Source organism: Fistularia commersonii, chromosome 18 (assembly GCF_037954325.1).
Source record: "Fistularia commersonii isolate RoL2024-O1a breed Wild chromosome 18, RoL_Fcom_v1.0, whole genome shotgun sequence".
NCBI lineage: Eukaryota > Metazoa > Chordata > Actinopteri > Syngnathiformes > Fistulariidae > Fistularia > Fistularia commersonii.
In genome coordinates this window covers 12,127,657-12,142,515 of record NC_141301.1, presented here as the reverse complement: position 1 = coordinate 12,142,515, position 14,859 = coordinate 12,127,657, and the positions used below count along the sequence as shown (strand labels likewise).

The following is a 14,859-nucleotide window of genomic DNA, read 5'->3' as shown; positions in this document are numbered from 1 at the left end:
AATGTGGCTATTATTCGATAATCCCTTGCTCAGGGTAGCCCAGTGATATTTTTCTCCTTTTAGTTGTTTGATTAAAAAAATATGCATTATCAGCAGGTCATTAAAAAAAAAAAAGAATACTCATCAATCCTATACTATTTTTTATATTGAAATACAGGATTCCTTACATAACCATTTGATTACTGCCCTTTTGTAATCTTGCATTTCATATAATCATTGCCTAGATGCACTTATCGTTCATGTTAAAAAAGGATGTTACATAATCAGGTGGCATGGCAGGACAGTGGTTAGTGTTTCCGCTTTGCAGCAGGAAGGTCCCTGTTTCGATTCCACAGACGATGCAAACCCTTTCGGTGACGGGTTTGCGGGTCCCCCCCGTGTCTGCTTTGGTTTCTTTCTTCAGTTTCACACGACCCAAAAAAATACAAAAAAACACGCAGGAGGTTCGATGAAGATCCTAAATCGAGACAGCGAATGACGGCGTGTCTCTCTGTGACATCTGAATGAGACAGCGAATCGACGTATGTCTCTATATGTGGCGGAATGATCGATCGGTGGCCGGTCAAGGGTGAACCCCCGCCTCTCGCCCGATGACAGCAGGGTTAGGACAAGCGGAATAGATGAAAAATATGTAATTAAAACGATTGAAACTGTGACTTAACGACGAATGGTAAGGAGCACTACCTGTCATACCATGCGAGATAATAGTGACACAAGGAGATGACATTGTGAGGTGCATCCCCCCCATTGAGAAAAGACAAGTTGTGCGACATTTTGTGAGAAAACATACATCTGCCCTTCTAATTGCTGCAGTATGAGACGCGGCAGTGGGATTTACATTCCGGCGTGTGATACTACGGTGAAGGTGAGATGTGAGATCCAGGAAGAGCAGAGCGCAGCAATGCAGTTAGCTGGTTTATCGTCAGAAGCTGTGACCCATTTCACGGAGCTGAATACTGAGCAGACTGTTTGACGTCAAAATCTCCAGCACGCTGCAGGCTACTAACTGCACTCCCAGCTTTGCAGGAAGGGCGGGGTATGGAAGCACGCGCGTGTGTGTGTGTGTTGTGCATGACAGTATTTGCATAAAATTAACCTAAACATGTCACACTTGAACACGATCCAGCTAACGGCTTATAAAAATGTTTGTGCGCCTTAAGTGAAAAGTGGCATCATCACGACAGGGCCAACAAGACGGCGTTAAAAAGTCAAAAATAAATCTGTGTCAAGGTACTGAATGTCATTAGAATTACAAGAGGAGCAGCTAAAGACCTCTCCGTCCCTCCTGTCTCAAAAATCTTTGCACCTCTTCACTTCCACAACTTGTAACTGAAACTGCTTATTTCTCTGTACCGCAATTGATGTTCCTCAATGTCTGTCCCTCCTATTTGAGAAAGGATATGTTTGCTTTTTAATATCCAAAGTGACATTCATAGTTCGGTTAATGGAAAAAACATCCATTAAAATGCCCTTGTTTTACCAGAACACCCTTACTTGATGTGCTGAAGCGCCTAACAGAGGCCATTGTGTACGGACTGGTACGGACATTTTGCTTACTTAATTACTTTGTGCTACCGATGCTTCTGTCAGTGGCTGTTAAATTCTCCGGACATGACGGGGATGTCCTGTGAGGAGCCCGTTATCAGGAATTAATGATATCATTACATAACGGACAATCGAAAATGTCTGAACAAATAGATTCACAGATGTTGTAATCTCATCAAAAATACCTCAGCAGATATTAATCATCTCCAGTGAAAAGCTTAGACAAATGTATAAAAATTTCTCTGAGGCAATGGAAATAATGCAACGGACCTCCCAATGTGGATTCCTGACATTGCTGAAAATGGTCAAATTCTTTCGAACTATTAAAGGAGTATTAATATATATATACATTGCTATTTGGTGCAGGAGGACACAAATATTCGGCAAATTCGCTATAATGCACTTTATAACAATGACCTGTTTTTCCTTTTATAAAACCCCCATAACAAATAAATAGCATGCATCACCTTCAGGGTTCACAGCAATCTAGATGACATTCATATATGGACAGTTTCAACCTTGATCAAATAAAATAAAATCAATTAATTCATCTCAAAAAACTAATAAAAGACATCCAGGCAGGATGCAGCAGCGTGGAAATGATTCGGGAGCATGAGGATATGTGTTGAGAGAAAGTTGTTTGCCAAAACTTTTTTTTTTTTTTTTTTTTGTGCTTCTTTCTTTGGAGCCCAGACAGACTCCCTTGCCAGCTCCTCTGACCCAGCAATTGTTTTGTTTTTGCCATTTCTCCATCCATCCCTTTCAATCTGTCAACTCAAATGTAAAGGGGCTGTTTGAAGTGAAAACATGAAGGGCACCCCCCGCTGCCTCTGTTCCCCTCTCTTCTGCAGCCACCATGAGGATGACCTTTCTTCGAGTGACCTTTCTACTGCCTGGTTAAGCTTCATACGGACTGACCAGAAGTGGCCTTTAGAAACAAGGAAGCAAACAAGAAAATGAAGAAAACTCACTTAAACTGCAGAACAACTTACGGTCAGCGGAAGGAGAAAGGGCTGCGTTGACTCATCCACCCAAAGCACGCACAAATTCTTAGTTTGTGGCAAATAAATGATCAGGGTAACGATCTGTGTACCAAACTACACCTCCTAAGTCCATCACGTACTCATGCACATGGATGCACTTATAAACACGTCATAGGTGTTTTCATGGGGGGGGGGATATCAATTATTTCGGTGGTTAAGTTACAAAGTCTAAAATTTTAGCCCCCTGGTGCGTTTCTTTTCATCAAGATAGACCCTTGCATTATAGCCGATGGCGTTTGGCTATGACTGATGGGCTGGCAATGGCCTTGACGACAACATATCGACTGAAATGTGTATAAACACGTCAGCATTAATCTGAGAAGCAGGTTTACATACGGCGGGTCTATAATTCCTTGCTGTTTTGTCTCCACTACCACAGAAGACTTAAATGGCGGACGTTAACCTTGTTGGCAAAAAAAAAAAAAAAAATACTGCACTCGATGAGTGCCTCCAGTGTGGAGGCCATGGTTGACAAACTAACTCTTGCACTGTGATATATATTTGTCAGTGCTCTGCCTTGATGCGGGCTCTTTCAGGTGGTTTTCTGAAATATGACTATTTCTGGTAACAATCAGATGACTGATGTGATCTTCGGAGATCGTCCTGCTTCTCTACCTTAAAAATCTCGAGTCGTTTGAACATGTTTTATGGGCTATCGTTCATCTGGCTTTGATGTCTAACAGCAGCCAAAACTTCCCTCAAGGCTCCATCTACAGCAAGACTCGTTTAAGACGTAAACGGATAAGACTTTGCTAATTTTTTAGTGTTGAATGGGACAACAGTGCATATATTTGTCCAAAGGTTGCTGATTTTGCCATGTTCTCTATATTTTTCATTTCCACATCAAAATGTGCAGTCAAACCCTTTTGTCCGCCATAATGACAATTCCACTGAACGGCTACGATTACGGGACTTGGAATCAACAAGAGCTCTATTTGCTTCATATTTAATGGAATATTAAAGATGCAGGGAAATACGACCTGTTAAACTGCTTGCTCATTAAGCATTAAATTATTCGTGAGCTACTGAAAATTAGGGAATGCAATGAAGGCGAGTGTTTGGGCAATCGGTCACATCGTGATGATTTGGTAGAAAGGCTAGGAACCTGAATCCTGCGGCTATCTGTAAGTCTAGAATCAGGAGTGTGTGATTTTACTGCTTGAACTAAATGGAGTGCATAAAACAATCACAATCTGCGTGCCATCTGCGTGTTCATTTTGAATTAAATGGGAGATACGACGCATGTAATTGAAAATAACACATTGCGTGAGATACATACAGAAAAATTAGAGTAATTACTATGTTGGGGATAAGGCTAATCTAAAGTCATATTTCCAAGCTATCCATAGACAGGAGTTTATGTATACTGTATTACGTGGCTGTCTTACGAACACTGGATGCAGGTTAATTTTTTTGGTCCCGCTAGAGTAACTCGCAATTTCGTTGGGGGATTGAAATTCTCTGAAACGTTCATTTTATTGTTGCGACAGAAGCCGAAAGTAATTTCTCTGCGGCCCTGACACTGCCTTTCTGCCATGAGCACCGTGCTGAGCACAAAACACATGATGCTGCTGATGGCCTCTACAGAGATGTTCTCTAAACACAGGTCAGGTAATGTTCTGTTCATTGTTTTCCTGCTTCAAATCTAATCTGTGCAAGGGACAATTGGGCGTGAGTCAGACATGTTTGTGAAAATTACTGCTGGGGTAATAACATCTCCAGGTTATCATCTTAGATCCATCTGAGAAACAGTGGACAGGATGAAGTAGGTAATTATCCAGGTGAAAAAACACTCCCTAATATTCATACCCTCGTGTCCAATTTTCTCCTTATCTGATGAACACATCATTTGGTCCCCAAACAACTGAACAATGTTCGAGTTCTGTATTCAAGACTATACTCTCCTCATACAGTTAAGCATGTTCTGTTTATCAGACATGATTCAAATACAGTATACTCCTATCAGGGAGGTTATCTTTGGACCCCTGTCCGTCTGACAATTTGAACACGAAATGCAGCAAAGTTGATTTGTCTGATTAATATAAAAACGTCCGAGACACTTTTTGTGCGGCGAAAAAGTGCGGCCATTCACTTTTTGGTAAAATCAAACTGTTTGTTTTTTGTTTTTTAAACACTGGACTTGGCAGATGTACAGTATGTGCTCAACCAAGCGTCCCTGTCATTAGATGACCGGATGCTAATTTTCCTTAAGGCGCTTACTTGAGCCGTGTTTGCGCGGAATGTCTGCACGCCTCTTGTACCAAACTATCCCGATGTTACCGGCTCACTTTACAAGGACTTCGAAAGGTTTAATTGTTCCGGTCTGCTGGATGCAACAATCCTTGCGATTCCCTGCCTTACGGTCTCAAAAAGTAGACACTCCCATTTCACCGACTCCCCCTCCTTCAATTACGAGCGCACAGCAAGTTGACGTCCCACTAGCTGGCCGTAAAGCCCAGTTGCCTCGTACTCACACTTTAAACCTTGTACTACAGACTCGAGTCCCAATCCAGGTTTCCACCTCAAAATTTGTAGCTGGTGTCACTGGGGGTGGAGGGGGGTCATCTCTGATCTATTGACGTGCATTCGAGTGGTTGGGGTTCTAAATGGGCACATTTACCCATTTAACTGGATTAAAAGAAATAAATGCTGGATTTTTCTTCATTTAAATGGCATCCAGTGCTGATTTTAAACAAATAGCAGAGAGAGAAATATTTATACTTGTATGACCATGCCCCCTTGACCTGTCCTGAACAACGCTTTTGTGGGGTTAACAATTCACTGACTGACTTTTGCGGTAAAAGACACCGGAGCTGGCTGGCTGGCTGGCTGGCTGGTGAATAGAACAGAAACCATTGCCCCAGATGTTCCAGCTGAAACCCTTTTGAATTCCAGTATAATGGAATTCAAAATCCCGAGCCCAGGAAGTGAATCCCAGGACATTATTTTTTTTTCCCCCCAATTGCCCCTCCGGGACAAAAATTGTTTTTTCTGATTATCTGAGAGACTCCTTTGGCTTCAAGTGCAACAAAGGAGAAGGCCATGTTACGCAGGCAGGGCTGTGTTCGCGCATAAGGACAGAACAAGCAGCAATGAAATTGGAGCCAATAAAAACAATGAGGGGGAAAAAAAAAATATTCGAGTAGCAATTAATTGGGGATTGCGTGGGTGTCTGGGTGGGAACAAGGAGAAGATTAGGATGGGAGTGAATATCACCAATTCCAAAATCACAATCGCAGCCTTCATGAACTTGATCTATTTTGACACATGGATTTGGTTACACAATTTTTCATGGTGGAGAAAAAGGAGGATGGTCAGCACAGAATTCCACAGTTAATGAAGAAGTTTTATGAAATCCCCAAATGTTCTGAACATTTTGGAAAGCCATACTTTGTTATTGAGCTTTGTAATTTTGAAGTACTGGTAAGTTTTGAGCTGAAAATAACTTGAGACGCATTGGCGCTTCCTCTCTTTGAACTTTGAATTTCCCCCCCCTTCCCCGATTCTATATAACTTGACTAAATGACTTTTATCATGTGTAAACTTTATAAAGTAGCAACGAATTATGCTAGACCAAAGGATTAAAATAATGACTAAAAGTTCTTCAGTTATGTAGGAACTTCTGTTTTTTTTTTTCCCCCTCTAATGAAATGTAGAGTATCATCTAGATTTTATCTCTACAAGTATCTATACAACTAATCCTACTTTGTCGACTTATTTTTCTCTCAGTTATTCGGTTTACATTTTGTGATGGACATTGTTTATGTCTCCCTTTTGTTTTGTTTTTCTGAAATGCTTCTGAGGAAAATTCCGACATTCTTCAGAACGAGGGAGGGTGTTAACAGTCGCTGCTGCTTTACTAAAGCAGTGAAACACACGGTACGGCCTGACACTTATTAAGGGGTATATTTGTGTTGCATGAAAGTGTATGCATTGCAAAAAACAAACTGCCTACAGATGCAGCACTTGGCTTACCTGCTGGACTAAAGTCAGTGGCTAAAAAAAAAAATTATAATGTAAGGGGATGTAAATTTGTAGTTGGGGTAAAGTCAGAATATCAGCAAACTGACCATTTCACAATGCTTCTAAACAGCCGTTGCTTTAAGTTGAGACATTTCTTATTGACGTCATGGCCATCTTAGAGGTCACCGCCGTATACTTCTGCGCCGATATCGTTGGCAAATTGGACTCAGCTTCCCTTGAGTGACACAGACCGTACCTGCAATTTTGATGTTCATATGGCCATCTAGCAGCAGATTCTCTGCCTTCAAATCCCGATGGACGATATTGCGGTTGTGACAATACTCCACCGCCGACAAGATCTGCCAGAACTTCCTCCTGGCCTCCAGCTCACTGAGACGACCGTGCTTCGCCAGATAATCTGTAGCCGGAGAGAAAAAGCGAGGGAGTGGAGAGGGAATGATAAGCGATAACAGGTAAGCGGGAATAACATACGTTTGATGAAATACGATGTGGCTCTGCGAGCGTTCGACTCTAGCGCGGAGTACAACAGAAAACATTCAAACTGATTTTTCATTCCCTGGTGTGTCGGCGGTTGTGTTGAGAGGATGATTTAGTTTTGATGGGCTACAGGCCTGGTGCCAATAGCAGTTTGCAGCTGCTTTACATTACACCCTGATGTATAAAGCAACTCGGTGCATGCTGTACTTTTTCCTTTCAAAAAGTCCCTATTTGAAATGTGTATGTGTGTGTGTGAGAGAGAGAGAGAGCATGTGAGGGAAAGATAGAGAGAGAGACAGGAAGCAAGGCTGACAGTGGAGAATATTCAGTGCTGTCATAGCTGGAGGAGGAAAGGGGAGGACTAGATTTCTGAGAACTGGCCAGTTGCTACATAACATCAGGTTGGAACATGGTGTGAGTTTGTGCGGCAGTTGAGACTGCTGGGTGACGGTATTATAGCTTGAATGAACGATACGGTTTGTGATTTATCAGCAAACATAACTGCCTTAATCACACGTACAAAGTCAGCAGAGAGCAATATCAATGCATTAACCCGATGAATTACTTAAAGGACCGAAACAATAAATAAAATAGATGAAAACTTCTGAAATATTAGCTCATCTACTAAGAGACACAGAAAAGTCAGTTTTTTTTTTTTTGTTTTTTACAAGGTTTCTAAAGTGGATGATTTACCAAAGTCTTTTTTTCTTGCAGCATTCGTCTCATTTAACGATTTCAATTCAACATAAAGCCTTTGGCATGTTATTCCTTTGAATGACAATGTCTTTCAAAGTCATCCCATCAGACAATGGCTACAGGAGTATTTTCGCGGCGCTGTGATCTTTGGAAAATGTGGTGTTTGTTGCGGTCGGCGGGGCTCCTCTTCACACCTCTGTGTCCGAACAGCTTTGTAACTCTTGAATTCACACTCAGTGGCAAACAAGACTGGCCGCCGCGTTGGCTTCCCTTTCATCTGGCAGGGATGCAGACCGCCAGCCAAACCGGATGACATCCGCAGCACAAGGCAGCGACCTATCTCCACGTGAATAGCCACAAGTGTGAAAAATACAATTATATCAAGACTCAGTGTCCTGGCAGCTCATGTTTCAACACCTTAGGACACTAAGGCCTCCCTGTTGTATTTCGACCTTTATTTTACCACTAATATTTCAAAATATGATTTCAAATTTTGGCTTTTGTGAGGTCGCACTGAGTTTGACCATGTAAGAAAGCTAGATGTAGAGCTACCTGTGCCCCGTAGGTACTGGACCATGTGATAAAAACTTTATTATTTATGCTTCGAGTTAAGAGTTTGTCAAAAATTCACCAGTGAGATGAAAGACGGTGCGGCTAATTATAAGGGGCCGTACAGTGTACTCCGAACCCTCAGGGAGATGACGTTCTTGTTTCAGTAACAGCTTGGTTGATGAATACCTCGCAACTGATTAGATAGTAGCTGGCAAATTCCATACGGGAAGCCATTCAGTGACCTGGTCTGCTTTGAGGCAACGCTGCTAATAAAAAAAACACTGTGGAGGGGAATGTGTCGCTGAAGTCCGAGGTGCACCAGTCAAGAAAGTGCTCATAAAAAAAAAAAAAAAAAAAAAAATAAATTAAAAACTCCCTTTGTTGATGTAGGTCAGTCTGTTAGAATGAGGGTGAAGCCTTGATTTGCCAGTACAGAAAGTACAGCATTAACATTTTTTATAAGAGGAACCACTCCCAGCCCCCCTCCTTTTTTTTTTTAGACATAAATTCTGCAATGACACGACAATAACCCCATCGCTGTTATGCTTTGTTTGTTTACACAGAACCACATGACGCCGGCATGATGCCACTGCACCGAGCGCATTTATACAGTGGTCCAGTTGTTCTGCCACAGAGCCGTTCTGTGCGAATCCAACACTTGTCAGTGTTTTCAATGGGCTGTTCTGCTGTCTGTCTCTCGTACAGTGCTTAGATAGTCTCTGACCTCCATCGATTGGACGCTGAAGTTGTCGGACGACGGTGGTTCCAAGTGGTGGCAAAGTAAGCCATCGTTATTTCCTTTTCTTTCTATCTAAACAAAAGTAAAACAGGTTGTGAAATAATAGGGAGGTAAATGTACGCACAGAGTGAACTCACCCGCTGGGCGGAAAAGGCAGTATTTTGGAGAACTGCTTTTAGGAGGGGGAGGGGGGGGGGGGGGGGGAATTAAAGAAAGAAATGTCTCTTGTTCGAAGTCAAACGATGTCGGTGTCTAGTTTTAGTTTGTGCCGCTTCACTTTAATGTGTTACATTCGAGCGCTTTTTCAGATGGGACTTGCGGGAGAAAAGGGCTTTGCATCATTAGCTTTTATATGAGCTTCATGCTCTCCGTACCGTGTGAAACATGTCCTATAAATATCACTTCCAATTAAGTTTTTGGGGCTTTCTTACAAAAAACAATGTACCGTGATACCGTTGCTGTCCAAAATTATACATTTCCAGCTGTACTATAAAGTGCTTATCCAACCTCTACTTTCATTTCACCACTTCCAACGGAGGAAGCACCATCACCCGACAACGAAATGACAAATCTGCCAATCTATAAAGTTGAACAGGCACAATTAAATCAAGAAGAATTAGGACTTAATACCACAGTATTTCCTAGAGTGGAGGAGTGTTTCTGAGTGGTATTAAAACAAGCCCAAGAGAGTGTTTTGCAACTTGATTTCTGACCTTCACGCGCGTGGCCAAATGCTGCGTGGAGGAGACACGGCTGTTTATAGTCTTGCTTGTACTAACGCTCCGAGTCCGAGACTGACTGCGGACGGTACTGAAATGGTGCCCGCACGATTTCTGAAACTGCTTTTAAGACAAATTCCAAAATAGATTGACACTTTTTTTTTTTTTTTTTTAAATTGCAAATCACCTTAACTTCGGGGACCGTATCGGTCTATGATATCTCTGAAAAATACCCAACATGATTTGCCAGCATTTCTCAAAACTTGTTCCTTTATGTCAAATTGCAGCCTACATTGTTAGGGAATTAAGGGCAGAAAATAGTGACAATGAAGCAGTAGGAATTCGGGATTTCATACAGAAAAATCAAAATAGGGTGGCATTTGAAAAACTTTTGTTGTTTACATGTAATCAGCTAAACATTAATATCTAAACATTCTTGGGACTCACAAATGAACAACAGTTCATTCCACATGTAGAGACAGACGCATAAAGTGAATCTAACTTCCCCTTGATTTGCCCTAAATGAGAGTCAGCACCTCTACTCTGCCTTGATTCGATCGGACAATACTCTGACACCAAAACCCGCTCAATCAAAACCCGATCACACGGATCGGGAATTAGCAAATTAGACAATTTTAATGATGAAATTCTCCTCGGTCCGCGTGTTAAGCGCCATTCTCTTCCTCGGCGATCCTTGCTTCGAACCACTACATTTTGACACACAAGCCGAAACGCTGCTACGTTGCCCTGGTGAAAGAATGACTAATCTGGTAATACAACGTTGGCAAGGGCAAGGGCCTCGGCGCAGCAAGACCTGCACAAATGCTTTCTGGGAAAATGACCTCGAACAAGGATGAATCATACGGGTATTAGGGAACAGCTCAACAGCCACTCTGTTCCACTTCTGCAGAGAGCTGGGTGAGGAGTTTATTCTCTTAACAGCTGCTCAGGTTTAGATGGGATAAATATCATGGCTGCAGACTGGATTGTTGGATAGACCTCTGGCTGGACTTCAGATGACAACGGGGCGGGCGAGTGAAGGAAGAGCAGCGCATGTGTGTGTGTGCAGGGCAAAGGGGCAAACACATACTATTTTTCCACATTTGTAACTGATACTCAGACTACTTAAATGCGGCACCCGCATTAAGTCACATCTCTGAGAGTGTTGAGAGATGTTAGTGCTGATTTAATACTTGCACCCCGAGGGTTTAAAGTGGCAGGAGCGAGCTGGAGCAGAGCGCTGCCTTCTCATCCAAGTTACAATCCACAAGCTGCAGCCTTCAGTTGTGACAGGTTTCTTCAATTGGATACCAGCTGTACTCGTGCAGACGGAAAGACTGTGGCTCAGTTTTTCAAAAATGAAGACAAAAGTCACATTCGAAATTACTTTTTTTTTTTTTTTTTTTAATGATATTTGTTATCACTCCTCTCTCAGAGGAATAACCTTGAGACAATATTAAAAAAAGTGAAATAGAAATATAAACATACAATACTTGCTAATTGATGGAAGAAATTTGTAGGAAATTTCCTTCCAAAATAATGAATCAAGAAACTATCGACGAACAACCGTAGCAATGGCAGAAAGTATAATATACAATTACGCAAAATAAACAAGGGTTTACATGAACATAAGCAGGAAATACCAGAGAGATAGTTAAAGATGACCAAAGACAAAACCGGACTGCAAATATCCCGAACATATGTTCGGATTTCTCGTTATTAATCAATGTGACATTGGTGAGACTGTAACTAGTTGCTTTATCCAGAAACTGCTTTGCTTTCTGGATGCATCACCTCAGAGGTAGATATTAACTCTATTCTATAGAATAAATCCTCAGCTTTGTTCTCGAAATTGCCGTAATTGTACAGAGTGAAAAATGCTGAGGCTACAAATTTAGACCGCCAACAAATGCAGAATTGTTCCCGAATGCAAGAGCGAGAGCCCGTGGCTCCATTGGCGGTGTTCATGAACAGCAGCTGACGAGATTACCTCACAATTACCCTCTCTGTTGTACATCAAAAATAGCTTCAATTATCTGCCGCCGTTGTGGAAAAGGATGCGCCGAACGCAAATATGAGGCGGCACATCATATGTCAGCTACCCTCTGTAAACTACAGGCTTGGTGACACGTAGGAAATTTACAGGAACTATTAACTTTCAAAGGGTTTACGTAACACGGCAGGCTGTTGCAGTTGATGGATTTATGGTAATGACTGATGACTTCTACATTTATTCTTCTGATTCATTATCCGACTGTTTGACATATTTCAGAGAGTGACAGCATTAATAACCACAAGTTATTTCGCTAAATCACTTTACTACAAATGGACCGGTTGAATGTGCGGCTCCAAATATCCACCAACAACCTACTTAACTGCACTGAAACACAAAAGAGAGACGTGTATCTTGCTCTACTAAAAGATGCGGATTTCAAGATCAAATATTTTCCCTGTAAAAAAGCACTTCCACAAATATGGAAAAAAAAAAAAATTAAAAGTCTATTCATGTATTTTCCGACTGCCTGCTTTTCGCTCTGCGCAGGGTTTAAGTTTCTGACATTGTTACACTACTGACCTTTCAACATGAAGGATGGTTTGAAAATTGTCAAGCTTATCCAAGAAAACAAGTATTTAAAAAAAAAAAAAAAAAAAACAGAGTACCCTCCTAATTCTTTTATCAGCTGAAAGATCTGTGTGAATGATCCTACCGACTGCCAGATATTACACTCCATTCTCTCCTGTCGTGCTTTCTTAAATATGCATGCCCTACATTTCCGCACCACCTTCCAAATTCAGATGGATGTCCCCTGCATGCGCCTTTCTTCTCTTCAGCCTCCTCTTCCCTCCTGCCTCTCCTCCCCGCAACTCTGATTTATTTGTAGTTGACCCAATTTCCAGGTTTGATCCATCCTGCGGTATAATATCATACAGTGGAAGGGCAGGGTGACTGACAGACACAATTGCTCATCAGAAACAGGCACGGATGCCTCTGCTGTGCCCATTATGTGCCCACCCTGCTCTCCCAGAGAATGAACCCGTCACTATCATCCTTCTTGTGCCAAATGCGGCTCCGGTTCTTTGTCTCGATATCTCCAGACACCCTCGGAGCAAAAATGACATAAACAATACCCCTCCTACTCATCTCCTACAGCGGCGACTGTTTGGGCTGCAGAGCAAAAATTTCGAGGCGGGTCTATTCTCGCATTGATGAGTTTCCATTGGTTGCGCTATGGTGCATTAAATTCTGATCCCGTCCCGGTTGTAAACTATAGCCCAACAATGGCTTGAGAAAATGTCAATTGCAACAAAGTGGCACGCAACTCTCGAGGAGCACGACCATGCAGCCAGAGAGACGAGAGATGTGACAGTTCAAGTATCTGTTTCTGTGCGTAAAGATCCGTCTCGTACGCTTACAGAAACAAAAACAGTCAATCTTGTGAGACTGAGATAGGGAACGTGTTGCTTTCCAGAGTCAAATCTAGGACCGCAGCTGTCAGTCCGTGTCAGCTCGCCCGAATCCAAGCGGCCGGTGCTGCAAATGACAATGACATATGCGGCACTTTTCTTACATAATATTTCATTGTGCAATCGGGGTTGAGGTTTCAGAGAAATCAGGCCAACAGTTTTGTAATGCCATCGGATGAGCCGTGAGGAAATGTATGAACAGTCCAAAGCTGGGTTATCATAACTCGGGGACGTTTACATTCATATTCATATGATGGTCATATCTATGCTGACTGGAACGGCTCCCTTAAAAATCAAGCTGCAGTGACGGTGTATGTATGATATTATTCTTATTTTTATGCCCGTACATATCCATAATTCCCACACATTTTATCACATTCTTCTCACCCGCGCTCCCTGCCACCTGCTTCTTAGCTCTGTCTAGGTCACCAGAGCAGGAGCTGCGGTTGCTGAGTCAACATCACAAGTAGAACAGTGGCCTCAACCATACAAAGACGCACACAAACAGAACAACAGACATGGTTGTTATGTTTACCGTGGACTATTGTGTAATCCTACGAGTAAACGGTGTGTGGAAGAAGGCGAAGCACAAACAAACATTCTCCGACTGTCTAATAGGTGAGGCCTGTGATCCACTCAAAAGCTATCTAAATACAGTAACACGGGTCTCTACTTTGGTTGAATATCATGAAATATTGTGATTGTAGTACTTGGTAGTACAAGACAGAGGGACTCGCGAAACATTAAACAAGTGCAGTTCTGCAATGCTGGATATAAACATTTACAATCTCGCAACAACCGCGAAAACGAGCAATAAATTCTGACTAATTGTGCACCAGTATGATGCAAACATTGCTCAACTGGAGATCAGTGGAGACACAATGTCCAAGTTCAGCGCGTGTGCCTGGCAGCGATAGACCGTACGCGGCTCTATGGGAGACAAAGATAATTTCTTATCTTCGTTTGCTATTCTTGCGATGTTCTGACTAGTCAGTTCCTTTACAATGGAAATGTGGGTATTTGCTTTACACCGGGGCAATGTGCAAACACCTGGAGTCCGGCTGTTTTCACAGCGAAACGCGTTTTATTCTTTATTACATTTTTTTTTTTCTGAAATATGTGAATTATAAATGGTTGAGTATGAAAGATGAGGGGGGAAGAAAAAAAACAGCTCTTTAGCTATGAACCACTTCCAAAAGGTCCAACATCAATAAGTCACTATGATCTCCTTTTGTCTGATGTTGCTACACAACTAATAATGACCACATCCATCATGCAAGAGATATTTCAAATATCCAGGGACAACTTGAGGAGGATTCGTGTGTGTTCCAGCTGCCTCCCGCTTACACTAGAGTTTCCAAAATTTCTATGCTGAATTTTCTGAATACAAGCTTAAGTTGACGGTAGCACAGACGGCCATCTGTGATTTATAATTTTAATTTTTCTTCCTCTCGTGTGAGATTAATGCCGTCTCATATCACGTAGCTTCTTTTTTTGGAAGCTTTTTATCACTCTCTATACAAGTACTGAATTTCTCCGTTCTCAGAGAGGAGAATGGAGAAACTGTCCGCCGAGGGGTCGCCTTTTGCACCCAGAAATAATTTGCCTCTCGTATCACCTTTAACCTCTGTTATCTGCT

The 14,859-nt window shown here is 42.1% G+C and overlaps 1 protein-coding gene across 2 annotated transcripts in view; it reads right to left on the bottom strand.

Annotated features, from left to right (window-relative positions):
- Positions 1-14,859, bottom strand: part of sik2b (salt-inducible kinase 2b) — a 45,452-nt gene that overhangs the window by 16,507 nt on the left and 14,086 nt on the right. For both annotated transcript variants that reach the window (XM_086164021.1, XM_086164022.1), the window contains exon 5: positions 6,808-6,969. In XM_086164021.1, the coding sequence (XP_086020147.1) occupies positions 6,808-6,969 (162 nt within the window). The remainder of the gene's footprint in view (positions 1-6,807; positions 6,970-14,859) is intronic.